This window comes from Colletotrichum costaricense (assembly GCF_030867565.1).
Source record: "Colletotrichum costaricense strain IMI 309622 chromosome Unknown Scaffold_12.1, whole genome shotgun sequence".
NCBI classification, from domain to species: domain Eukaryota; kingdom Fungi; phylum Ascomycota; class Sordariomycetes; order Glomerellales; family Glomerellaceae; genus Colletotrichum; species Colletotrichum costaricense.
Window position 1 is genome coordinate 363,919 of NW_026848241.1, and position 27,466 is coordinate 391,384.

Consider the following 27,466-nt stretch of genomic DNA (forward strand, 5'->3'; position numbering starts at 1 on the left):
CGTTAGTCATTTGGTTGCCTATTAGTCAAGCTGTTAATTGTACTAAAAATAGAGATTTAAACTTCGTTCACTTCTGCCTACGGTGCTTTGCAAGCAATTTCGTATGTCTATTGCGCTGATATCGCCCTAGTGTGTGGCTAGAAAGGCCTTTAACCGTCGCCAAAGGAAGTCGTTTCCGCAACTGTTAGATTGCGTCAGTACGTTACTCTCAATCTTTGCGCCCCTTCGAAGTTTTGCCCCGAGATTTGGATGGAGAGCAATGTCGGTTTGATATAATTCGTTGTTGTCTATGATCAAACCGTGTATCTGTGAGATGACATCTATTTGTAGTTGAAAAGATAGTTTGTTAAAAGACGATGACCCATGGCCAGAAGTATCACATTGCCTTTTTGCTTACCATCGAATTGCTAAGGTGCTCTGGAGGTCGCAATGGAGGGAAGACCCAGATGTCCATCGAAGAAAATTTAGATAAGCATCAAACTACCTAGTAGGACCGTGAAATGTCAATATCACACACCGTCTAGTCGGTGTTACATCCAATTTACTCCAGCCGACAACACGAAGACACTAAGGTAGCAAGTCGGAGCATGAGCACCTAAATTCGGGATGTAAACATACCCTGCCCGAAGAGATGAGTTTATTCAACAGCCAAACGAGGATTGCAGATGTATTTGCTCACTTTGAGGCCTTCAGAGCCTTTCAATCCTTGCCACTGTCGGGCGTCGCAGGCGGTGATTCTTTGTACCTCTCTGCATCGTCAGGAATTCTCACGACCGCGCTGCTCGTCCAGATATGCTTTCCCCTGTCCATCTTGAGTCCCAAGATCAGTCCCCCTTTGATGCTGACTGTTGTTTTGGGTACTCCATTCTCATCGTAAGTGCGATGAAAGACCCGGCTCCCGCATAGCCGGCAGAAAAAGCAGTCCATGTGCCCGCCGCTCTTTGTGGGACGAGTCCAGACCTGGAGCTTCGACTCAAGATCATCCGAGAGCGGGAAGAGGCCATCAGCGGGGAAGATTGCCGAGGTACCAAATGCTGAAGCAGATTGCTTGCGGCATTGCGAGCAGTGGCAGCAGTAGATATCGAGGGGCTCAGGTGCTGGAGTCTTGAATGTAACTGTGCCGCATTGACATTCCACGTCCATTTTGAGCAGAAGACGCTTGATGATGACTGACTGGATGATGTTGGAATTGTTGTGTTGCCGGTTTCCTGATAATATGGTCTCGGCTGTGAGTAAGATGGATTTTAACCCATGGAAATGAAAGCTAGTCAGAACCCCAACATCAACTTTGAAGGATGTTGTGATGGTTGTTCAGGTTTGACACGCGAAGGGCGCCAGTGATCAGCTGGTTTCGCTTCACTTGAGTCATCATCGTTGATTGGCTGGCTTCTTGTAGGCGCGTGAGCGCTCACTACCTTCAGCTCAACTTCTTGATTACTGAGATTGCCTAAGGTGTATGAATGTTCGCGAGGATGCGCCTCACTCACCCATTGGGTTCGTGAAGTGAGATTGAGTTTTTGTGAAATCAATGAGACGCGACTGATGTGAGTTAGTTGTGAAAATGAGATGAGTCAGCGCCCAGACATGATCTCAAGCCCCTGAGCGCTCCCTTTCCCCGGCCATGTGTAGTCTGAACTAGTGCCAACTTCAGCGCGTCAGTGATCGCTGGCGTTCAAGCTTTCTTATTTAGCCGGGACGAAAAGTCGTATGGTAACATCACCAACTTCATCTGGTTAAGAATGATAGCTTCCCCAGGTTCCGGGAGATCTTACCCTTGGCGACCCCCGGTGCCGCTATGCCGATTCAGCCGCTGTTAAGAAGCACGTGGACGACTTTCCCTGGCACCCAAAGAGCTGAAAAGTCTGGTTCTGTTCAATTTGCGGAGAAACCATCGTCGTCGGAATAGCAGCCGCCCTGATATACCCTAGTCAACTCGGCCGGGGTGCCCCATCAGATCCCCGCCGAAAAATTCTCCCTTTTGACCGTGGCCCTCCGTTCCAGATTAAGCACCCCGCGACCAGAAAAAGAGCCTAAATGAGACTGCTCAATCAATGCTGTCACCCGCTTCCCTCCCGCACACTCATCTAGATTGCTATTGACCCAATGTAGTCGAATCGAGCCCCCTAGAGGCCCCTCACTGCCGGCCTCGCGCCGTGGTACTCTTGAATCTTGCCCCTGGGAGAAGCAAGGTTCGTCTTGAGCCACGAAGCGAACTCCCGAAGAGGTCGCACCCGGCCGTTCACCCCATGTCCAATAACCCCACAAAGGAGGTGTTCCCGTCTTTTGCGTTCTTTAGTCGTGACGAGATTGAAGTGCTTCGTGTGGGCTCATCATCGCCTGTTGAGCGCACCTATTGAATAAGCATATATAGACGGCTGCCCAGCCAGGTCATTCCTATTTTTGAAAGCTTGATGTCCACAACCATCGTTAGTCCCCTCGCTACTCTAAATTCTTCGACAGAAACATCGATTCGCCCATCATGCTTCTCGATACCATCGTCACCGGTCTCCTGATGGCCGCCAGCGCGGCCGCCATCCCTATCGAGAACCCCATGGAGCTCATCAAGCGCGCCCCGAGCGCTGGCGTCGTGATCCAAAAGTGCGCCAAGCCCGGCGTCTTCGCCCTCGCCTACGACGATGGCCCGTACCAGTACACTTCCCAGCTGGTCGACATCCTGAACAACGGCGGCGCCAAGGCCACTTTCTTCATGACGGGAACCCTCTACGGGTGCATCTACAACCAGCGCACCGCCGTCAAGAAGGCCTTCGACTCTGGCCACCAGATTGCCTCGCACACCTGGACCCACCCGTCCACCTTTGGTAGCTTGACCACGGCGCAGCTCACGACCGAGATGCAGAAGCTCGAACAGGCGATGGTTAACATCATCGGCAAGAAGCCTGCCTACATGCGCCCGCCGTACCTCGCTACCGGCGGATCCGTGCTCTCGACGATGAAGACGCTGGGATACAAGGTCATCACTGATGATGTAGACTCTGGCGATTGGAACGGGCAGACGCCGGCGCAGAGCGAGGCCAAGTTCACTGCTGCTGGCGCGAGCGGCAACGGACATATCCCTCTCATGCACGAGACCTACGCAACCACGGTGCAGACTTTGACCCCGTGGTTGATCAACTGGGCGAAGCAGAACAACCTCAAGCTGGTTACTGTTGGTAAGTGAAGTATGTGGTCATATTCATAAAGCCGGTTAATTAACTTATGTATCAGCTGAATGTCTCGATGATGCCAGCGGCGCGTACCAGTCTGGCTCTTTCACTGGCAACGGCGCGACAACTTGCTAGAGGGAAAGGTTATGGTGGAACGTTGACATCCTTAATTAGGGTGGCAATGGTTATCAGGAGATTTCGTGAACATATTATTCCGTACATATCTTTGATGCCTAGCGCATATTGAAAATAGGAAAAGCATCGGTTTCTTGCTACAGATATCCGGCCACCCACACTCGGCAAAGACAGGGTACTCTGGACACCAAAGTGATACGCCTGTATGTGCTTCAATGTCGCCCGGGCATACCCCATAATGATGAGTTTCCAAGCCTACCTCACATCAAAGGGCACTCCGTGCAAGACTCTACCAGGTTTCAGACCATCTTTACTGAGTGGAGGCCAGGTCTTGCTTTCGTGAGACTTCAGGGGGTAAACGCCCCTCAGTGGGCAAGCGATGCCCTCAAAGTCATGGCGTAGGAGTAGAAAAATGCATCTACAATTCGTAAACTTAGTCATCTAGTGAATGATACAATCTCTCATTGGTCATGATACTCTGAACCCTATTTCCTATGTCACGCCTACAATTTCTATTGCTATTGGCGTTTTGCTGCGATGCTTTACGTGTATTCTCAGCAGTGTATACGAAGAGAACCGGATAGGAATAGTAATAATACCGATAAGAGTAGAAATAGAGTTGGTTGGAAGATAGTTCTAAGAGGTAACACTAGTATAAGGTAAACAAAGGATTGGGTTCATCACGCAGCGGGGTATTCCATGCTCTGATATGCTTCGCTATGGACGGTAATTTACAGCAATCCGTGACCATCACGCAACCTCCCCCTCGCAAGCGCTCCGCTCATACACCTCCATAGATACCATGGTTGATCGCAGTTTCGCCCTCCAGACGTCTCTGCATAGTTCAATGTGTACCAATTCCGATAGATCAGGATAATACTCGTCGGTTGCCACTCCTGGGTGGCCGGCACTGCGGAGATCCTTTAGAAGGGCATTCCGGCACCAATAGACCATCAGAGATGTGTTGGCCTTTGCGAGACGGCAGAGCTCTGCCATATCCCACTGGGTGGTCAGGTGCCCCTTGGCATGGTCGATTGTCATGTTCTCGGCCATGTCGTATCTCATAGACGACTGGAAGGTCGATCCCTTGACATCTACAAAAGGGAATGTGAGGTCGTTGTCCGCCTAATTGATATTGATCTTTATAAAGACCGCAGCTCCCGTTGTGGCCAGGCAGGAACCGTGGGCACCGCGTGGCTCTTCTTCGCGCGAGCATTACTCGCCGCGGACACACTGGCGTCCTCTGTGAGGGTGCCGACGTACATGGTCGTTTGGGCCGCTTATCTCTTGGTCGCAGGCACTGGGGGCATGACCACCATGCTGGTATCACAGCTTGTGAAGACGAGGCACCAGAGCTCCTTGATGCGGTTATCGAGGGCCTATCGGCCAGCCACCTCTCGGAATCTGGTAACATCCAGGTACACCTCCATATATGGTTCAGGGATCGCTTTCTGGGCGGTACTCAGATCGTCGTACTTCGAGAAAGTAGGCAGGGAACCGTATCTAGCCCTACTAGATGTAACAATCAACTATGCTTACCGAATTATCTTGTCGAGCGGAGCGAAGTATACGCTTCTCTTCTATAATACGGGTAATGTAGCTACGGAATCTAGAACGGCGGGGGTAGGAGGAGGCGGTATCGTTGGTCTGGAATTGGGTAAACGAACGGGTATTTACGGCGGTTAGCATTTCTTTTCGTACGATTAAAGTATATACTGTAATTAAGAAATATAGAGCTTATGGACGGGGGTTATTTGCGAAATATTGGAATTATATACGATAAGACTTATCTAAGTCCTTCTCTATAGGGATGTTTAAATATAGTTAAAGTATTGCGAATCTCGGCTTATAGATGGAGGAAGAGAGAAGAAAAAGAGAAAAGAAAGAAAAAGGAAATTACGTCGCGTTAAGAGGACTTTTCCTTAGCCACGAGGTCGTTGATAGAATATATAGAGTAAAATATGAGCTCGTTAATGGATGTTTTACTCTGCGTATCCTATTTTAGAGACTAAATGTAGAAAGCGCATGGGTCTTAAACCCGTGTACCTCCTACCCCTTCTGCATAATTATACCATGCCACGTCTGGCCTGCTTGCCTTTGTTTTCTTACCTTATGTCACATTGTCATTGTAAAAGGCCCACTTTCCTGCTTCTGTCGGTTAGGTAGGCATTGATCATAGGGTGGATGCTAATAGATGCTGACTGCTGTAAGGTACAAAAGATGAAATGCTGATATATGCCCTTTATTCGCTGCGTACGCTCTGCGCTGTATACATCTGTATCTCGAAGCTGGTCATTTGTTTCTTAGGCCCTTTATAATCCCTAACGAAGAATGAAGAAGTTGAATCCCGATTCCTGGTGTAAATTTAGACTACTAGGTTGCTTTGTTCATTAATAACACAAGGTCTCCCTCTCACACCAGTTCCAGAACTTGGTTCCTAGAGACTTCTCCCCGCTTGATGGCGGCTTCATTCCCTCAGCAATGTCTTCCGGGATGCATCCAAATCTTCCCCACGGAATAATGTACGAACCAGACTTCTCCACCGAAACGTCTGGGGAACAAGCCGCGAATAGCTCACTATATGCGCCATGTCTGGGTCCTTTGAACACGACACCCTGAGACTCGATTAGCTTTATGGCGGGAACCACCATGCCAAGGACTCTGGACATACCATGATGACGCTCATTGCTGCTGGAGCGTGCCTCTGCAACTCTGTTTTGACTAGTCCGGGGTTCACACTCTGTCCCTCAAGTCAGCATCCGTTGTATGTGACGAAGCGGGGAAACCGGGCTTACCACAGAGACGATGCCATCATCCTTCACTCGCTTCGCAAACTCATCGGCAAGAAAGACGCAGCCGACTTTCCCTTGCATGTAATCGCTCATAGAATCCCCAGAGAGCTTCGGCGAGCCCTTGCTGTCATCCCAGATCAGACCACCCTTAGGTGCCCCAAGCGAAATCATACTCGCGACCCAGACCACTCTTACGCTCCCTTTTGGAATTCCTTCTAGTCGAGCCGTAGCCCGTAATCTCTCCTCCAGACATCGCGTGAGAAGATACGGGCCGAGGGCGTTGGTGCCAATCTGGAGCTCATGACCTTGAGCGCTTGTGCTACCCTGAGGCGGCATCATGACGCCGGCGTTGTGTATCAGGACATCTAACCTCGACTCTTTTGCCAGGAAGGATTCGACGGCTGGTTTGACTGTTGTCAGATCTGCGAGATCGAGAACGAGCGGCTCCAGCTTCCCATTGCTCAATGGATGAAGGGCTTTGATGGTCTTGATTGCTTCGGCTATCTTCTCACTTGAGCGGGTCGCGATGTATATCGTCGCGTTGGCTGCATAAAGAATCTTGCAGAGTTCCAGTCCAATGCCAGATGCTCCGCCAGTGATGATGAATACCTGTGTCTTGTTAATTTCGTTACTGAATGTGAGTGTAGTTGGTAAAGCAACACGCACTCTGCCTGCTTGGTTTGGGAGATTCTGTTCTGTGAAAGTGGGTTTAGGTGGGAAAAGCTGGTTCATGTTGCGATTTAACATCATGAATTGCGGATGTGGTGATAGGGCCTGGATCAGACGTGGTGACTCAAACAATGCGGGAGGTAGAAATAAAACCCCGAAGTACTCAAAATTCCCAGTTCTCTAATGTTAGAATATATCAAACCTACCTCACGAACTCCGGAAGATAGAATCTATATAATCATCAGGTTCCCCCAATCTCTACACAGCACGGCACACGTGTCGTGGTTTTTCTGATTAGTGCTTTTTCGTAAGCTATGTTGGTGTCTACGAAAACACAGCCCCCGCCTTCAGGAACATCATGCCCGCGCAATAATCAGCGGTGCCTGAAGCCACAGAAAATATTCTGGGCGGGCTATCGGGCCAACGTCTTGGCTTGGTCCGACAGGGAGCAGAATCCAGCGAAGTTTCAAAATCGGGTGCAGGCCAAAGCCGACCCGGTTCGGGATTATGACAAAAGAAATGGCCCTGTAAATCCGAGACCACCGGATCCGGCCCGGCGCCCCACATGGGAGGTCCCCGAAGGATGCGGAAGGATTCGATATTGATAATGCTCCTCACGACACCGGCGTGCAGAATGTTCCGCGAATTTCTCAGCTAGTGGTTTGTCAAAGTGATTGCGATAGATCAACCGCGGGATTTCTTCCTAATTAAGGAGGCTATCTTGAAAAAGGAGGCCTCAGCGAGTGTCATTTATAGGCCTAATCACGGTCAAGGCGGCGAGGCCAAGAGTGGGTAGATGATGCCACCATAATGAACTAAGCTTCGATATCAACAGCGTCTTTATGTTGATGGGAGATATTGTCATTACGGATTGGATTCATACGAAAAGCGACATGAGGATCGGTTCTGTCACAAGAGAAGGCTTCGGACCCTACCGAGCCTCCGCCACAACTGTAATTTACAACCCTAATGTCAACTTATTGGAAGAGAACCGGCATTCTCTTGGTGTGACAACAGCAAAAGGCGAATGATCTTTCATTTGCAACAGCAATGCCTAAAGGGATCAACGGTCTTCATCCTTGCTGCGCACAGGCGGCACCGGTGATCAAGAGGGTAGGAATCTGTGGCAACGTCAGTCATTGGTTCAGACTAGGTAGACAGGAGGTCATTATTGTAAACCTACGGAGTCCAAGTGTTCACAGTGTCCCAGACAGTGGCGATAGAAGCCAAGCGTCGATGGTTTTTGCCCAAACATCGCTGACAAGCTTTACGCGAGTCAACTTCTCGAGCTTGGGTGGCGTCTCGTCGATCGTCAGTGTTGTTTGGTATGTGTTCCCACGGTTTCCCAATCCGTTTTTGAGGGAGAAGAGCAGCGCGTTCCTTGTCCAGTAGATCATGAGTTGAGTATTGGCCCGACCCAACCGGCGGAGCTCGTCACGGTCCCAGCTAGCAATGCAATCTTCCTTGGCAGTGAATATCGGATAGCCAAGCGTCTGCTCATATTTGGTGCCGAAGGAGAAGTCTGAACCTCTTGCGTCGCAAGCCTTGAATCTCAGAGACTCGAGCTCCTAATCAACTTCGACCTTCAGAAAGACGTCACCTCCACGATAGTGCGGCCGACGAGGAGGTGGATCAGACGCGGCAATACTGGTATCGTCCACATGAAGCTTCTCGGAAGGCTTGGCATCTTCTGTCAAGACTCCAATCTTGACTATGCTATCCTTGGTCTTCCTAGCAACAGCAAGAGCGGGTTGAGGAACTCGTGTATTGGTGTCCCAGTTTGTGAACGCCAACTCCCAAATCTTGGCTCTTGCAGCCTCTTTCTCTTCCGCCGTATTAAGCCTCCACAAACGAGAACACTCGTGGTGTCTTTCCATCCAGATGTCGGGTATACTTCTCTCCGTCGCTGTCAGATCATCATAGCATTGCAATGACCACCCGACCTTGGATCGTTCATCGGACAGGGAGATGATCGGATATAGTGGATGAATGGCGTTCTCGGAAGTTGTACGTGGGGTGGAGGATGAGGGAGTATCTGGCGACATTGTGGGATTGTCGTGTGGGGTTCCGCGGAAAGCGTCGTGACTCAAAGATAAGAGGATAAGGTGCTTAAAATGGTTAAGGGGGCGTTGAATTGTCGTGTCGAGTATCGACTGGCTGGTGACAAGCTACTACTGCTGAAAGATTTCGAACGATGCAAAAGCCGCGAGAATTACACCGACGGCGAGTTGGGTGTAGTGGGAGTTGGAAGTTTTGATGGAATGGAAAGAAAAAGACTTGAGGGTCAGGCGTGGATAAAGCGAGGAAAGATGAGAAGGGAGGTGAGAGCAAACTAGGGAAGGTGAGAGAAGGTGAGGGAAGGTGAGGGAAGGGGGGAGGAAAGGTAAGAGAACACGGAAGGTGAAAGGCAGCAGAAGGCGAAAGGGAATTTGTGAGATGAAGAAAAATGAAGGCGCATTCAAGTTGCTTTCCTTAGGAAGTCAAGCTCAACACCGACACCAATCGTGCGATAAGCGAACTGTTGTACGAAACCGAAAGAGGTTAATAATAGGCCTTGTGAACAAGATAGCAGACAATTGCGACCATCGTGAAAAAAGCTATAAGGCGTTTGGCATGGACAACATGCCAGTCGAACCCGCCAGCATTAACACGAGTCTCGAACTCCTATCCTCTTTCTTTCTGAAATTTGCAACTTCAGCAATATCACCTGCTCGCCCTCGCCTTATCCCTAGTCTCTCATTTCATTCGTGACTCCACCGTTATCTTCGCTGCCGTATCAACCACCACCAGACGCTCTGATCCCATTTTTGTCACGAAGTTATTCGATACCACTGAGGTCAGGTGACCTGATGATATCCACTCAGGATGCTGAGAGAAAGCAAGTGTGACGACCGGGCTCTCCCTGGATCCCCCGCTAGACGCGCAGAGCCATGGACCAAGGCTCGATGGTGCCTGCGAGAACGATCTACGATCCAACATCAAGATGTACGCGTTGGGTACCTTATCTTGAGAAAAGAAAAATTGTGTTTCAGGAGAAGTAGGAGGCCGACTGAAGCTGTAGTTCCACGGTCAATGTCGCCGGCTTCAAGAAAATGATGACGCGAGATGCAGACATCCCGCGTATTTCCGAGTAACATAGTTGAGGCCTACAATGATATTCGGCGTGTCTCGGACTTCGCATCTTTCGGCAGATACCTAGATGGCTCTGCTGGGCATGTGGATGAGGAGCACTAGTTTTGGACTAACTTTGCTGTGCGACCAATTGACCCCGCATACGTTACCTGATTGACGGTTGCACAAGACGGCCTCCCGCGTTGAGTTCTGCATGTTTCAAACAACCTTATCAGATTGGATAGGGTGGGTTTGCTCAAGACCGCCATTCGAGCCTGCCGGGAATCGTTCTTCGCCTAATATTACATTACAGTCTGTGAAAGACTGAGACCTACTTATCTCAGCACGCCAAAACATATTTGGCCTAGCTACGAGCTTATTTCACAAGCTCTGCCTCGTCTTATGATGTACATCTCCTGAGAGAGAATTTCCAGGCAGAGGGCTATTTGACGACAATGCCAGGAACCCCTGTCATGTCGGAGGTGGCTGATGAACTTCTGAGAATGGTTGATTTGAATGGGTTCCGAGGGAATTCTTATATTTGACGTCCCTGGACATCACTTACTTGAGCTTTTTAAAGCTCCCCACAACTATCATCTCTCAACTTCATACTGTACGACTTCGTCAAAACGTTCTTGCCAATTACTCATTCCTCTTCGACCAACGTAAAATGGCTAATCAAACTGATCTTCATTTCATCATTCAGCATGTTTTCCTGCCGCCCAAGTTGCCTCACGCCGATGACTTCAGCCCGGAGAACGAGAGTGCCTTGCTTCGAGTGGTCAAAGATTCGGCCACCGAGTTTATCGAACATGTTTCCAATAGTCAAAAGGCCTCCGTAAGGATTGCCATTGGTCTGATGGATGCCATGATACGTATTCATAAACCTTTGGGGAAGACGCTTGCAATTGAGCAGGACGGCCTATTCGAAAGTTTGCAGAATCTGGCAGATGGTATGACCTTTAGTAGTACCTGCTTGCGATAAGCTCATAAAGCTAACATTATCGAAGGAGAAATCATTTCGCTCAACGTCCGGGCTCAGAATGCAGGTGTACTCATCACCAAGGCTCACGACGCAATACACGTGGAGGCGTTCGAGCTGTCTCCAATCAATCAGGCAGTCATGTCAACCTTGGGTCGTCTTCGGCGGACTTTCCCCGGGACCGGAATCTCCATACATCTAGAGGAGTTCAGCCAGCCTGGCTGTCAAGAGACACTTGCTGACGCTTTGTCGACAATGAGCTCACAGCCTGCCCCAGGAACCCAACCATTAGCCAAGAAAGCTGGGCAGCTCCATCAAGAGCACCGCGATACCACAAGTCCGAAAATGGTCACCGAGCTCTTCATCTCGACTTTCCAAGCTATAGGGAAACCTCTTGACGGCACAAGAATCTGGAAGAATACCCGGGAAGAAGTCAACTGGAGCGATGCTCTTCTTCCGTGGCGTCGTTCCCCTACTTGGCTGCTGATTAGAGTCAGTCTGCAGCTAGCATTTGATCGCAATATCGACGATACAAGTTGCAGTCTTTACAAGACATTTATGGCCTTTTTCATGGCCAAAGTGCTTGGTCACAGCATCGACACGGACATGGAACTCCCATCAGATCTTATACTCGTCATGGTCTCGAAAATATCCAGACGCATGGGCAAAATCTCAAATGGCCGGATCCACTCTATCGTTGACCTCGTACATCGAACAATGTTGCGAGCTAACCAAGTTCTCGCCGATCGTTGGAATCGCATTCAACAACGGACCTCGCCTGGTTTCGGCAGAGAACTGGCCGAACTCAAAACCTTGAACTTCGATGAAGACTCACAGCTGCATCTGCCAGCTCTTGACAGTTTCCTAGCTTCTATCGACAGTCGGAGATGTCACTCGGAAGGTTTCGAGTTTATTCCGTCGTGGACTTTGATCAAGTATGACCCGGAAATCTTCCCTTCGGCCGTGCTACAACCAGACAGGGAACATTTGCATTTGCATCTAGTTGTGTTTGAAACATGGGTTGAATGTCATCTACAGGCTTGGCTGATAGGCGAGTCCAGCCAAGGCTACAATGGATCATGTACCAAGATACGAAACGTCATTGAGGGGTATCACGCTACCGCCAGCGGCCTTTACGCTGGAAACCCCGAGTCACTTTCCGTCATGCTGCTGACAATTCTCGAACTATGGGTTGCTTGCGACAAAGCTGCTGTACATCTGTTCCCGATGCTGAGAGACTACAACCCCGAAATTCCGAACGGCGTTCTACAGAATTTGCTTCTTCCGCTCAAAAGCCAGATAAAGAGACTTCACAACGCAGAAAAGTATCTACTCGATCGAAACCGCAGTTGCAAGACTGCAGGATCCGCTCCTAGCATCTACAACACCTGCGGCTCTCCACATTGTTTCCCTGTTCGTCATTTTCAGCAGTCTAGGGAACACCAGCGCCTGAAACAGGAGATCGAGGCAAGAGCGCAACGAGACAGGGAAAAGAAAGTGGAAGAACTAAACAGAAAGAAAAAGAAGTACACAGATCTCATGGTCAAATATCGTACCAGCAATTGTGAGTATCATGATGGGTACAACCGGAAAACGGGGAGGTACTACAGAAGCCACAGCGGTGGCTGCGCCCGCTGTTCGTACCACAATCAGGCCAACAGCTTGCAAATCGATATTCATGAATGGCCGCTGCCATCACGAGAGCTCGATGCACAATCAGTCGTATTCGAGCTTTTAGTACCAGAATCATTCGGAGAATGGCGGGAGGCTACCGTGTTCTTCCTGTTTGAGGTTCTGAAAGTTACGCCGCGAATGGGTAGTCAGATACGAGAGTCTTCTTACTCCTTGAAAGACTACAATGGTCTCTGCCAGTTCTTTCGAGGACAATCCACGCCACACTTCATCAGCTTGCTTTCAGAGGCCAAGCCGCACATGGCAACCCACCGGAAGACGGTGCATGTAGCAACTGCCACCGAACGTCAGGTCTGTCTGAGCAATGGACTACATTACGCCTACTACGATCATCGCAGGCATTGCTTCATGGAATCATTTGGAGGATCTGATATCATCCCCAAGGAATGCACTTACCAATTACCCGCGGCGTCGACGACGTTACAAAAGTTTCTTTTCCGGCCGTCAACATGCCCAAGTGGCCCAACGCCCAACACCGTCATCGCCACACTTCACGAGTGTCCTCATGACATGTCACTCGAGGAGTACAAGGCCCTAGCTTCAATTCCTTTGGGATACAATTTGCAATGGGAAAACATTCTGTTGCAACTGTTCGCTCCTTCGGTTGATTTGAAGAAGCGGGAGACTGCCCTGGTCATTCTTCAATGCATCTCTCAAGCAGGACCGGGTGGTGATTCGGAGTACAGAAGAGCGCATGCAATTTGTCAAGACGAAAGATTTGCGAATACGCTACTTGACGGATTGGCCGAGGCTATCACTCGTTATGAGGAGAATTGGCAGTCCTCATCTGCCTTTGCCACCTTCACAGCCATCACTCGACGTATTCTGAGCCTTGCTTCATCGGTGAGTGTTCAGAAAAGATGCTTCAAAATACTCTCTCAAGCAAGGCGTATAACGTTTTGTTGGAGCCAGAGCCTGAGGGGAAAGGCTCAGGATTCTGACGACGACGATGACAAACTGGATTTCCAACGCCGGGCACTCGAAGTTGTGTTGATTTGTGCAGATACCTTTAACGTGGATGACCAATTTCAGCACGACATTTTCTTCGAACCCTTCGCCGTCTCGACTTTCTTCCAGTGCTGCATCGCTATCCAAGAAGGCCAAATACTACTTGGATCTGTGGATGCGTTTGTCCGCCATCTTCATAGTCGATGGCAACGAGCCTCCTACATTCACCACAGCTATCTAGCGAAGCAAATCTTGTCAGGCAGTAGTGCTGGACTTGATGATGCCATCAGTGCCAATTGGTCTAGCTACGAGCCTAGCTACCAGTGGAAGGCACTCTCTGAGACGCATAGCTCGTGGTTGACCAGTGTTACTGCGTCTACAACCAGTCATCTCGCTGTACAGTTTAACCTCGTGACTGGCGAGCTCCTCGTCAATGGCCTTCCTCTCGACCATTTGCCTCAGAACTATCTCAGCCACCTGACATATCAGAATCTTTTTGGGCGGCTTTCCCTTGAGATTCTGCCCACGGCAAAACCTGGGATGACGTTTTCCTCGAAACGACACTACGCTGGCCATGCTGTCAACCTAGGCCTTGACAACGAGGGTAATCTCTTGGTACAGGCAATGCAGGGTCAATGGGAATTCGATCTTGTCCCAAAGAGTTGTTTTGAAGGGCTGTTCCCTACCAAATTTGCCAGCGACTTTGTTCATTGGTACAATTACGAGGATGGTTACATCGAGTTTTGCGGCCTCAAAAAGCCATGGACTCATTCAACGTCCAATTGGAAGCTTCTGAAAGACAGATTCACCGGGACCTGGGTGCTTAGGCGTAATGAATCGTGTCTGGTCAACGTCAACAGTCGCTCTGCAAGGCTTATCTCGAAGATTCTCAAGCCGTTAGAAGACCCCTTTTCGATCCACATCAACTATCACACAGAGAGTTCGATGGTTTCTATAGAGCTACCTCGCGCTATGCTAGAGTTCAGCCTCAAGGAAGGGGAGGCCTCCATAATGTCGAGACAATATCGTGGCATGTCGGTGGACCCAAATCAGGCAGTCGGAACTCTGATCGGTCTGAAAGACAAGTTGGTTCTCAAGGTCGACCAACTCCCACATCCCGCTTTCCCTGTCGGGCGCAAGATCATAGTGCTCGAAGGAAATCTTTCGTTCTTGAAAAAGGATGGCCATGTCGAAGTCACTGTTAGCAAGGGTTTTGCATCAAGGGTTCATGCCTACGACGTGGACGATACACTGAATAGGCTCGTGAGCAATGGCAGTCGACAGAGCAAGCTGTTTCTCTGTTACCTACACTCCTTGACATCTTTTGTCATTCCGGATTCTCTTACGCACAGAACGGGTACCGAAGAGGCTTTGTCGATTCTCAGCTCTGCATCAGTCAGCTCTTTTGATGTGCTGACACCTGAGAACGCCAGACTTTTGACTGAGATTTCTCGTCTGACTCCATGCCGGCGTTACTATCCAGTCAACGAAAGTGTCATGCAACAAGTTGACTGGAACTCGCAACTTGGCTCCTTATCCCAACACGGTCTATACCGGGAATATGTCGAGGCCATCTTCACGCAAAACAACCAATCAAAGTTCCTTTATCCACTACAGGATGTCGGGTCACCCGAGTTGAAACCCATGAGTTCCCGACTTCTAGCACGGGACAATATCCGAACGGCAATGTTTCGGGTATCGGGGTTTGGCGCTGAGTGTTATACTATTGATCAAGACGTTGTCTACGAACCACGGGATCGGTCCTGCTCCCCTCGAGGATTTCGAGCATATTCGGCGTCCAAACTCGTCTTTTCCGATCAGCCGATCCTGTCAATGCCAGTGCCAAGGTCCATGGAAACCTATCTATGGAACTTCCTTTCCAAAGGAATTACTATACTGGGCCCACATTCACCTTTGTCGGTGGACGACATCACATACAATGCCGAATTACTGTCGAATTCCTATCAATTCATCGCGGAAAATTGGATTACGCTACAGTCCAAGTTGAAGAGCATCAACAAGTATAAGCTGATGATCTGGCTGGCAACGATAGCCTTTGCAGAGAATGCAGACTTCGCGGTTATCCAAACCTTGGCTTCATTCAAGACAAGCAGCACTATCCACGCACTCTATGCACCTGTGGCAGATGGCTTTGATCTCTCGAATGGCAAGAACTTCATGGATTCAACAGTGAGGCATGAGGTCATGAAAAATTTCAAGCCCTTCGATTCCTGTCCCGAAATGTGTATGCAGCGAATGGCCTACGAAGACGACCATTCATTCATGAAAAGGCGAGAGAGCGAATTCCTCAGCAACAGAAACATTGCTCTGGAAACCTTTCTCAACATGATAAAGTCTCAGTGGTCTTGTCGCGTTCCGAACCTGCCCGCCGGCTACAAAAAGACGAACAGTTGGAATCGATATATAGACGTGGGTAGTGCGATGGCAAGCATCAGGGCCCATTTCCAAACCTGGTACGACAATCTTCAATTTGAGAAATACCTTCGAGAGGTAGCTTGCTTCTTGCCGACTGCAGTCAGCCCACTAGAATTGGCGGTGCCTCGACTGGCAACAACAGACTGGCCCACATATGACCAGCCTCGGTTTCTGACCGAAAACTCTTTGTTCATGAATTCTCCGCCACCTTCACTGAGCGAGGAGGTTTGGACTTTGGATCACGATTCATTTAGCAAGCGTTCCAAGAGAGGGTATAGATTACCGGCGCTGCTTTCCCGGCTTCGTGTTCGTCACCGCAAGCTCGGTCAGTACGAGAGACATTACGTGGAGGCCCTGGCTTCAAGCATGGAGGCTTTAGAACGTCGTCAGTTGTCGGAAGATCATTACCGCACATCGCCAGAAGAGATAGCGAAACTGGTGGTTTCTTACCTGTATCGCTGGCAAGCGATTGTTCAGGAGACGTACGAACTCATCGTACGCCACCTTCTGAGCTGCGAAGAAACAGGTTATTCAAGAGTACCCACCTTATTACCTGACTTCTACCAGTATCCGAGACTCTCAACATCCACCCTTCTTCGCAGACTAAATCATCTACATCGTGACTCAACACCAACTCTTTGGAAGCTGGCATTGACGCAATTTGCCATCGCACTCACCCAGTTTCAACGAGCGAAGCGGATGCTGGGTTGCTTAGAAGACCCAGCTGCATTGGCGAATGAGTTGCGCAATCCTGGCCACACGAACTGGTCCCCTTTGAAGTACCCAGACACTCTGCTGCTAGAGGTTGAGAGCGGTTTGATAGTCAGGGAGGTGCAGGAAGAGATCGCGGAAAGCATGAGAAGCCCGCCCGACGATGAGAATGCTGTCATGCAATTGAACATGGGCGAAGGCAAGTCGTCGGTCATTGTGCCGATTGTGGCAGCCTTTCTTGCGGACGGAACACGACTTGTTCGGGTTATTGTGGCGAGGCCTCAGTCAAAGCAGATGCTTGAGATGCTCGACTCGAAGCTTGGAGGCCTACTTCAAAGACGCATTTTCCATATGCCCTTTTCTAGGGCCATCAAAGTCGGACTCTCAGAGGCGATGGCTATTCAACACATCTCTGAAGAGTGCATGGACTCTGGAGGGATTCTGTTAGTTCAACCAGAACATATTCTCTCGTTCCAGCTTATGGCGATTGAGACAGCCATTGCTGGCAGTGTGAGCGTTAGTCGAATGCTCGTCAGTTCCAAGGACTTTCTCGACAGAGTTACTCGCGACATTGTGGACGAAAGTGATGAAAACTTCAGCGTCAAGTTCGAGCTGGTGTACACCATGGGCACTCAGCGGCCTGTTGAACATAGCCCAGAGCGATGGGTATGCATACATCAGATCCTTGGAGTCATGAGGAGGTTGCTGCCTGACATCCACAAGAGGTACCATAGCTCCTTGGAGGTTGCTGGGAGAAATAGTGGCTGCTTTCCTCGAACGCGGATCTTGCGCGACGACGCGAAGGATACCTTGCTCAATCGTATGGCTCGTCATCTCAGCAAATCTGGATTAACTGGGCTTCCGATGGGAACTCAGTCTGACTCCATTCAACAGGCAGTTTACACCTACATCTCTAAGACGAGCCTCACACAGTCTGAAGTCGATGCGGTGGAAAGGTCAAATATCTGGTTGCCAGCTACGCAAAACAGCATCCTACTCCTACGAGGGCTCATTGCCGGCCAGATTCTCAGCTTCGTTTTCTGTCAAAAGCGATGGAGGGTCGATTTCGGTCTCGATCATAGTAGGCGGCCACCTACACAACTTGCAGTGCCGTATCGAGCGAAAGACAATCCGAGCGCCCGTTCCGAATTCAGTCATCCAGATGTCGTCATCATTCTAACATCGCTGAGTTATTACTATGGCGGCTTGACTGACTCCGATCTTTTTTTGAGTTTCGAGCATCTCGTTCGTTCGGACATGGCCGACATGGAATACCGCTTCTGGGTTGAGGACAGCGATCAACTACCACTCTCGTTCCACCAATTACCTGGCGTTAATCTGGAAGATCGTCCACAGTGCATTGAACAGATATTCCCATGTATAAGACATTCTAAAGGTGTTATCGACTATTTCCTTCATCATCTGGTATTTCCCAAGGAAATGAAGGAATTTCCGCACAGGCTATCTGCCTCAGGATGGGATATAGGAGAGAGGAAAGTCAATGCGACGACTGGCTTCAGCGGGACAAACGACTCGAGAGCCTTCTTGCCGTTGAGCGTCAAGCAGCTGGACTTACCGGATCAGAAGCACACAAATGCTCTAGTACTCGAGTATCTACTTCAGGACGAGAACTCCGTGGCAATGATTCCAGCATCAGACAAGAACACATTCAAGTCAGACGCCGAAACCTTACTGCAGATGGTTGTTGGACTGAAGCCCCCCGCTCGAGTGATTCTCGATGTCGGCGCTCAAATCTTGGAACTAGATAATCTTGGGGTTGCGAAAAAGTGGCTCAAGATGACGGAAGACAACGAGACAACACAAGCTGTCATCTTTTGCGATGATCACGATAACATCTGTGCTGTGGATCGTAAGGGCCGTGTCGAAAGCTTGCAGACTTCACCGTTCGCCACTCAGACAGACGTCTGTCTTGTCTTCCTTGACGAGGCTCATACGAGAGGGACCGATTTGAAACTTCCGGCAGGATATCGGGCAGCAGTAACTTTGGGGGCAAACTTGACCAAAGACAGATTGGTTCAAGGTAAGTTCAATTGATTTGCATGAGTTAGGATTATCACTAATAGTCCTTCCAAGCCTGCATGCGAATGAGAAAGCTTGGGAAAGGCCAGTCAGTTATTTTTTGTGTGTCCGACGAAATCAAGCATAAGATTGCCTCTCAGTCGAAAATTGACGAGTCCTCAATCGAAGTGACTCATGTTCTAGAGTGGTCCATACATGAGACGCTCATGGATATGGAGCGAGGCATTTGGTTGTGGGCAAACCAAGGTCGTCGGTACCAGCAACATCGAGTACTGTGGGACGACTGCATGGTAGACGGATCCACAAACATGACTGATGACCACGCAGAGGGATTCCTTGAAGAGGAAGCACAGACTCTCGAGACTCGATATCGACCAGGTCATCAATTACCAGCCGGTTTAATGTGCGATGAAGGTACTGGCGATGCAATTACCGAAAGGCTGCTCCAGTTTGGCCGTCACAACGCAGTTTCTGCAACATTTCGGGAAGAACAAGAGCGGGAGCTATCGCCAGAAGTCGAGCAGGAGAGGGAAGTGCAAAAGGCTCCTCCGGCCTCGCCTGCGAGACATCACGTACACCCAGACCTCCGCGCATTCGTGGATAGTGGTACGCTCGATTGCCACTCGGAGGCATTCATCTTTGCCTTTCAATCTCTGTCAAAAACCAGCGCTGCTCAGCAATACGATGTGAATAAGTTTCCGCAGGGACTCTTGGTAACAACAGACTTTGCTCGAACAATCATTCCAATGGGGAAGAGTTCAGGTTATGTCTCGGATCTGTTTCAGAGATCTGTGCAGTGGGTTCTCACGAGGGCTGGTGATATTGACACTGCGATCATCATCAGCCCCTTTGAGGCTCAAGAACTTCTGCCAGGCATACAAAACTCCAGCTTTGTTTCGCTCCATCTTTACGCCCCACGACCTAACCTCGGATTCCGTCCTTTAGATGATCTAAATCTCTTCACCATCCCGCACCAAAGACTTCCTCAGAACCTCCCCCTTCGACTTGTCACTGAGCTGAACCTGTTTTCGGGTCAACTTTATGTCAAGTCAATGGATCAGTACCGGGACCTACGGCGTTTTCTAACGTTGGAATCGGATGACTCAAGGGTCGACTATGAAATTGAACTACCACAAGTAATCGATCGGGGGCACCTCGTGCAGTTCATCAAAGTCATGTTGATGAAGATACGGAGAAACTGTGAGTCAATTGACAAGACTCATGTGGGCCGAGTATTGGAGCAGAGAACTTTGGATGCTCTGGATTTCAAGTACGGCACCTAGATGCAGAAGTGCTTGTTTGGGATGCTAGATAGTCTTTCCCATCAACAAAATTTGAAACCTTGGTCTTTCACTAAGGTAGAAGGTCCAAGTTGCTTCAACGTTACTTTTCCTCCACTCTATCGATCATCCTATACGTATTCCAATACATAATCTCATTAATGTCTATCCAGAACAATTATAATGCTCATTACTTTATAAAAGAGAATCTCCTTTTTCTTTTCTATACTCGACCATGCCACTTGAGGGAACCCCTCCCCAGCCCAAGATCAGACTCGCTTCCCATCCTGATCGTATTCTTTCTCCACCCAAGAACCAAAGTCCAGCATTCCGGAGTTCTCTCGCTTCGCAGCTGCAATATCGACCCCAAAGCCATCAGTGTAGAACCATCTGTACATGGCACCAAACTCGGGGATCATCCAATGCAGAAATCTGACCAAGAACTGGAAAGTCTCTGGGATTTCCGTCCCCTTCTTAGACTTGAAGATAGCACTAGCAGTTTCCAGTGTAAGCTCGTCACCAGCCAGGGGGATCTGCCTGCCAGTGTATTCCTGGGGTTGAAGGAATGCCTTCGCGGCGGCCCGTCCAACATCCTTGACAGAAACCAGCTGGAGAGGCTTATCCTTGACCGCGACTCGCCATGATGTAGCCATGATCTTGATGCCCATTCCCGGCTCCATGTTTTCCATAAATGCAACAGGTCGAAGAATGGTCCAGTCCATCTTGCCGCGCGCTTTCTCAACCAGGTGATGCTCGATGCGATATTTGCTGACGAAGTGAGATACACTAGGGACGTAGTTGTCGTATGAGCCGTCTCCGCCTCTGTCGATGGAGCTATATGTGAAGAACTTGATGTTGTTGGATAGAGCTGCATCAACTAGCGCTTTGCCTTGGGCTTCTTCGAGTTCTGCCGATGCTCCTTTGCCAATGGCCGTCTATTTGTTCATTAGCAACACAAGATGATTACTACAACTGAGGTTTTCCGAGAAACTCACTTGTACACTGAATAAGCCCCAAAGCTCAGTATTAGAAGAGCTCAATGCTGCTTTGGCGTCAGAGAAGATTGCGGGAACGTCGTTGAGATCGCCCTGAATGACAATGACCCCACGAGATGCTAAGCTTTTGGCTTTAGAAGAAGCAACATTGCGGGTAACGGCGATGATCTTGTAGGTGCTTCCGGTTTCTGACTCTAGAAGTGCCTCAATCACGGCGCCGCCTTGTTTGCCGGTTGCACCAGTAACGAGGATCGCCCTAGTTAACTGCGAATCACTAGACATGGTTGGAGAGATAATGTGTGGGTTCTGCTTGTCGAGGTTTGATAACAATACTTGCATGTATTGTCGGTATGTGATAGTAGTGGTAGACCTGTAGAACTTGATACTAGATGATGTTAGAGTTGTTGATAATCCTTTAAAGGAAATGGAAGAGCAAGGAGACATCAGCAGCTTTATATCTTTAAAACCACTAGGCATGAGAGCCAGTGTCCATCCTCGAAATAAACTAAATGCAAATTTAACTTCGCCTCTTCGCTTCTCGCGACAGCTCAATCGCCGGACTTCTAAATGATTGCTTATCAATTTTATCTCGTGGTGGTTGTAAACGAAAGGATGCTACCCCTGGCCTAGTGTAGTGAAACGATAGGTCTCTAGCGCACATACCTATTTAAATCAATTAAATAAATAAGTCAAACAAACAGTTAAATATAGGAATTTCAGTAAGTCAAATAATCAAATATCGTAAGGCCCTATATTTGATATATTTGATTAAATATGAGATTACTTAGAAAAAGGAAAATCCGGGGCCGGGCTAATTAAAAATTAATGTTCCTAACTACACCCTATAGAAGTTTATAATTAAGAATATAAACACCCATAGCGGGATTCGAACCTACGACTCCTCACTTATAACTATAAGTTCGGTATTATACTACTTAATTAAATAGATTACTTATAATTATTATAAAAAAAAAAAAGCCTAAGTAGTATAGAGCGCTAGATTTAGTATCTTACTATATTTAGGAATCTAAAAAACCTATAGTGCCCCCTTTTTTTAATATTAATAAAACTAACGAAGTTACGTACTATTACTTCTAACCCTTTATAACTATTATAATTATCGTTAGAATTAATTAAATTATATATTAATCGATTTACTATATTGTAATTAATTAATTAGTAATAAGTCGTACGATCTTTAGCGCGCAATAGCTACTTCGGATTACTTCGTAACTATAAACCCTAACTAACGATAGTCTCGTATTATTAACTAACCTCGATAATTATAATAGCCTCTTCGCTTTTTTAAAAGTAATTTAGAAAGGGAGGACTTTTGTTAATAACGATTTAATATTATAAAAGGGCGTAAGGCTAAGGAAGTCGTAGATCTGCTTAGAGGGAGTCTTTGCTTAAGAGATTTATAATAGAAATAGTTAAGGTAAAGTTTTCTAGTTTTATTATCGCTATAATAAAATAGGTATTATTACCTACTTTAAAATAATAGCTACGAGCTTAGTAACGACTTATTTAAGGTTAAAATACTAAGTAATAAATCTAAGCTTTAGTAAGTCGCTATATTTATTAAAATCCTTAGAGTACGACTCTATACTGAAAAGACGGAAACTTATTTCTAGTACTATTACGAAGGGCTAAGTAACGAGAATTAAGGAATTAGTAATTAGGTATATTATTAATAATAATAGCCTATTTATAACTTTCTAGGATCCTTACCTCCGGGCCCTCTTCTATTAGTTAGATTATAATATTATTAATAAACTCTTATTATTATATAGAAGTATGAGAAAGGAGCTAAGTAGGATCTTTATTAAAAAGAAAGATATAATTAGGGTAGAGATCTAGAGGTTAATAATAAAAGTCTACTTATTATTCGATTTATAAACCTTGTTAACGCGGAATATTATTATTACCGTCTTTACTTACTTTTTAAACTATGCTAAGTAATAGATATAATACCTTATTATTTTACGACGATAGCATAGTGCCTACGATAGGGCTAATATTACCTAGACTATAAAATTAGTAATAGATAATTAGGAATTGGGCGACTAAATTAGAGTAGTTATTTGCGATAATGCCTTAAATAACGATACTTACCTCGGTTACTTATATTTTATATTATTTTATACTTATACTTAGGAAGATATTTTTAATTAGAGGATTAGGTACTACGGTTATATTCTTAACCTCGTTAATAGGGCCTTTCTATTTAGTAATAATAAAGAGGTATTTAAGTAAGAATTAGATATATTGATTAATACTAAGTAACTTTAAAAAGATCTTAACCTCTGGCGTATAAGGGGCCCTATTAGTAAGCTTCGGAACGTTATTAAATTTATTTACTCGTTGCTTTAACGATATGAGGCTTTTCTCGAAGTTAATAATAAGACCGATGAGAACGATATATTTACCCTCTTTAAGGAGTTATTATAAGAGTATTATGATTAGCTAGTCGTAGTGAGTATATTTAATAAAAGTTAAGGTTATAAATACTAAGTAAATAGTGTCGTAGTCGTAAATAGCTTTTTTAAAGCTATGTTTATAAGTCGTAAGATAGGTAAGGCTTCGGTAATTAATTATAGTCTTATTAGAAGGGGTTCTTAGTGAGGATAGTTAAAAGCGATTATAAAATTTAATACTAAGTTAATTACTAAAGAAGCTATGGGAAGTCTATTTTTAAGCCCGGCTCTAGTTTATATTATATATAAGTCTCGTTTTTAAATATATTTTTTATAATATTCTTATTTATTATTATCTAATTATTTACCGAACGGTCGTCCGTTCTACTTACTTACGATCGTTCGTTCTATTTATTTATAGGCGTCCGTTCTTTATTTTATTATATAATCGTAGTTACGTAACTTATTTATAGTTTTTCTATCCCGAGAGGAGTTATTTTAAGTTCGTTCTTTTATATATATAGTATAGTAGCTACTATAAGTCTTATAAAATAAGGCCCTAGCCTTATTATGCGTGTTAGGTCGTAATATTAGTTTCTCTTTTTAAAAGTCTAGTCCTCTAGGCCTATAAGTAGGTCGTCTATTCCTAGGTTAGGGAATCGTTAAGTATTTTTTTAAAATATGCTAATACGATATTAGGTTAAATTAAAAAATCGAAGTTTTAAATAGCTACGTCTTATTATAAATTATTATATATTATTCGTTTTTTTAACGAGGGCGTCGAAATAATACTTTATTCGAATTGTTATTCGCAGGGTATTTATTATTTAGTTTTTTTTAACTCTAATATTTACGGAATATGCTATTATTTAGGTATTTTGTACGATATTTTTATTAATACTATTTATATTCGTAAGTATTATAGTTTTGTTTTTGTTAAATTTAGCTAATTAGATATAGTTAATTGATTAGTAATAAAGTCTAATCGTTTTAATTATAAAGAAGAGGTAGAAGAGTTGCGGTTTTGTAAAAGAGCTACGGAGTTATAAAAAAAGGCTAAGGCTTATTAATAAGCTTAAGCTAAGTTAAACGAGTTATTATTTAAGTTAGAACGTTTTTATTTTTAGAAGCGAATAGTGTTTAAGAAGAGTTGAGTTATATTAGAGGAGTTTTTTAAGGATTTTAAAAATACTTTTTTAGCGGCCCGGGAGGCGTAGGTTAATAGTATTTTTAGGGTCGTTAATTAGGACGCCGTAATAGCTAGGAGTTCTAGTTTTAATTTTAATTTTAATACTCCTTGAGAAGTTATTAGGAATTCTAGAGGTTCGTAATAGGTTCTTATATATTTTCTTCGTATTTATAATTTTTCTATTTAATTAGGAATTCCCGTGTTTTATTTTTAACTCTATAGTTAATAATTTATTTAACTTCGTACTTTAGTTAGTTTAGTTCGATAATAATGTAATCTTTTGTATGTGAACCCTTTAGTATAGGCTTGAGTAATAAAATATAAAAGACGGGATAGTATCGTATCGTATTTAGTAGTTTTAATTCGTAATTAATTAGTAAGACTTTTTTAATGATTTTGAAAGGTTTAAGTTTTTTATAGTTTAATTTGTTATTTAGTCGTTTTGTTTTGATGTTATGGCAAAAGAGGTAGGTGCTATCCCCTTTTTTTAAGGATGGTCCTCTAATTTTTAATTTATTTACGTTTTTTTTTATGTGCTATTATATAAACTCGAGATTTAGCGAGGCTTATTAGTGGATTTTTTTAAGTTTATTTACGTTTGCTATAGCTTTAATAGCTTATAGTCTTTATTATACTTCTTTATATATAATTAGCTAGAATCCGTAGTTAAGGTAAAACGGGGATTCTCTTATGCTTTTGCTAACTACGTTATTATATACGAACTAGGCTATTAATAAAAGTGCTATTTAATTATCCTAGTCATAGTTTATATAATAACGAAGGTATATTTTAAAGATCTAGTTAATCCTTTTTATTTATCTATTAGTTTACGAGTAAAATAATATTAATAGTTTATAGTTTATACTAAGTTACGAAATTAAGGATTTTTAAAACTTCGAAGTAAATAGCTTATCTCTATCCGAGATAATTTTTTTTAGTAAACCGTAATTTAAGAGTATAACCTTAGTAAATATATATATTAGGTCTTTTATAGTACTTAATTCTTTATAGGAAATAAAGTGCGTAAACTTAGTAAGTCGGTTAATTATAATTAAGATACTATTATACTATATTTTAATAAATAGTTCTTTAGACTTTAGTAGTTTAATAATAAAGTCCTATATGATTAATTACTATGCTTTTATTAGTAGTTATAATAGTTATAACTTGCTATAAGGTTTATGCGGGCTGTTTTTACTTTTTTTATAGGTTACGTAGTTTTTAATTATTTTTATAATTTTAGTGTATATAGCGGATTTATCGTAGTACTAGCGAATCCGTTTTTATATTTTAGTAATTCTTTAGTAACCGTATATTAGTATACTATGAATTTTTATAATAAGTTTAGGGGTTATTTTTTTAGTTAGGCTAGTATTAATCCTTTTAGCTATTATAAGGAGTTTCGTAGTTAGTATAAGGCTACTATCCTTTTTTTATTTGAGAATAATTTATGTTTTTTTAGGGACCGCGATTTTATAATTGGGTTTTTTATTAAGAGCGTCCGCTCTACTGTTTTTTGAACCTTTTTAATAAATAATTTGGAAGTTATATTTAGATAGGAATTCGCTTTATCTGACTTATTGTTTATTTAAGTTCTTATTTATTATGAAGTTTGTAAGGTTTTTATAGTTTATGTAGACTGTTACTTTGTATTTAGTTCTGGATAACTATAGTTTCTATTTTCGAAATATTTTAATAATTGCTATTAGTTCTTTGTTATGGATTTGCTAATTTAATTTTGCTTTATGGAATGCTTTAGAGTAGAAGTAATATAGGTAAAGCTTTTTTTGTTCGTCTCGTTATTTTAAGACCGCTCTTATAGCGAAGTTTAAAGCGTCGGTTTCGATTTCGAAAGGTTTTTAAGGGTCTAGGATTATAATAATTAGTTCGGAGATGATTATATTTTTAATTTTAATAAATGCTTTTTTATATTTAGGATCCTAAACGAACGGAGTATTTTTTTGTGTTAAGTTGTTAAGAGGTCTGATTATATTAGTATAGTCCTTGAGGAATCGTTAGTAAAAGTTAACGAATCCTAAGAATCTTTATATATCCTTGACGTTTTGTAGTATGGGCTAGTTTTTAATTATTTTTATTTTTAATGCTTATATATGAATTTATCTTAGTATGATAGTGTATTTAAGGAAGTCTACCCTCTATACGTAAAACTTATATTTAGAGGGTTTAGCGTATAGTTTAGTATTTTAGAGCTTTTAAAATATTATGTAAATATGCTTTTTGTGTGTTTCGAGGTTGGGGGAGAAGATAAGGATATTATTAATATAGATAATAATAAAAATGTTAACGTACTCCCGGAGTACGTAGTTAACTATTATTTAAAAGGTTGCTGGAGTATTAGTAAGTCCGAAGGGTATAACGAGGTATTTAAAGAGTCCTCTACGAGTTTAAAATACCGTTTTTTACTTGTCTCTTTTTTTAATTCGAATTTAGTTAAATGCTTTTTTAAGATCTATAGTAGTAAACTAGTTAGCTTCGTAAAATAGATTTCTAAGCTCGGTAATAAGCGGTAAGGGATAGTAATTCTTTTTTATAATTTCGTTAAGTCTTCTATAGTTAATAATAGGTCTTAATTTTCTACCCTTTTTTAGTATAAAGAATAAGGGGAATCTTGTGGGAGAGTTCGACGGTTGAATATGTCCTTTTTTGAGTTTTTTATCGATATATTCGTTAAGATACTCTTATTCTTTTTGATTTATTAGGTATATTAAATAGAACCTAGGTTATGTTCCTTCTTTAAGTTCGATTTTTATATTTTAACTACTATGTTTTAATAATCCTATTTCTTCGGGTTCTATAAATAATTTTATATATATCCGGTACTCCTCGGGTATAGTTTAGAGTTGTTACGATCCTCGATTATTAGTACCGGTTACGAACTTCTTAG

General features: G+C 44.5%; 7 protein-coding genes across 7 annotated transcripts; 2 read left to right on the forward strand and 5 right to left on the reverse strand.

Moving 5' to 3' along the window:
- Window positions 1–699: 699 nt before the first annotated feature.
- CCOS01_11081 (glutathione-dependent formaldehyde-activating enzyme) lies at window positions 700–1,143 on the reverse strand (the record flags this gene model as incomplete). Its single annotated transcript, XM_060459234.1, has 1 exon — window positions 700–1,143. One exon carries the CDS (start codon window positions 1,141–1,143, stop codon window positions 700–702), a length of 444 nt encoding a protein of 147 aa, XP_060309966.1.
- Window positions 1,144–2,111: 968 nt separating this feature from the next.
- Window positions 2,112–3,299, forward strand: CCOS01_11082 (polysaccharide deacetylase; the record flags this gene model as incomplete). Its single annotated transcript, XM_060459235.1, has 3 exons — window positions 2,112–2,321; window positions 2,432–3,170; window positions 3,226–3,299. Coding segments are annotated over 3 exons (1,023 nt in total), but the record flags the coding sequence as incomplete, so codon positions are not given.
- A 750-nt stretch (window positions 3,300–4,049) lies between these two features.
- CCOS01_11083 (uncharacterized protein) lies at window positions 4,050–4,564 on the reverse strand (the record flags this gene model as incomplete). The annotated part of the gene is made up of 2 exons (XM_060459236.1): window positions 4,050–4,424; window positions 4,481–4,564. The coding sequence occupies 2 exons, from the start codon at window positions 4,562–4,564 to the stop codon at window positions 4,050–4,052; spliced, it is 459 nt and encodes a 152-aa protein (XP_060309968.1).
- Window positions 4,565–5,689: 1,125 nt separating this feature from the next.
- On the reverse strand, window positions 5,690–6,823 carry CCOS01_11084 (uncharacterized protein; the record flags this gene model as incomplete). Its single annotated transcript, XM_060459237.1, has 4 exons — window positions 5,690–5,914; window positions 5,971–6,039; window positions 6,095–6,700; window positions 6,758–6,823. 4 exons carry the CDS (start codon window positions 6,821–6,823, stop codon window positions 5,690–5,692), a joined length of 966 nt encoding a protein of 321 aa, XP_060309969.1.
- A 1,505-nt stretch (window positions 6,824–8,328) lies between these two features.
- Window positions 8,329–8,805, reverse strand: CCOS01_11085 (uncharacterized protein; the record flags this gene model as incomplete). The annotated part of the gene is made up of 1 exon (XM_060459238.1): window positions 8,329–8,805. The coding sequence occupies one exon, from the start codon at window positions 8,803–8,805 to the stop codon at window positions 8,329–8,331; it is 477 nt and encodes a 158-aa protein (XP_060309970.1).
- Window positions 8,806–10,541: 1,736 nt separating this feature from the next.
- On the forward strand, window positions 10,542–19,963 carry CCOS01_11086 (uncharacterized protein; the record flags this gene model as incomplete). Its single annotated transcript, XM_060459239.1, has 3 exons — window positions 10,542–10,824; window positions 10,882–18,681; window positions 18,735–19,963. The coding sequence occupies 3 exons, from the start codon at window positions 10,542–10,544 to the stop codon at window positions 19,961–19,963; spliced, it is 9,312 nt and encodes a 3,103-aa protein (XP_060309971.1).
- Window positions 19,964–20,229: 266 nt separating this feature from the next.
- Window positions 20,230–21,237, reverse strand: CCOS01_11087 (uncharacterized protein; the record flags this gene model as incomplete). Its single annotated transcript, XM_060459240.1, has 2 exons — window positions 20,230–20,895; window positions 20,956–21,237. 2 exons carry the CDS (start codon window positions 21,235–21,237, stop codon window positions 20,230–20,232), a joined length of 948 nt encoding a protein of 315 aa, XP_060309972.1.
- Between the last annotated feature and the right edge of the window lie 6,229 nt (window positions 21,238–27,466).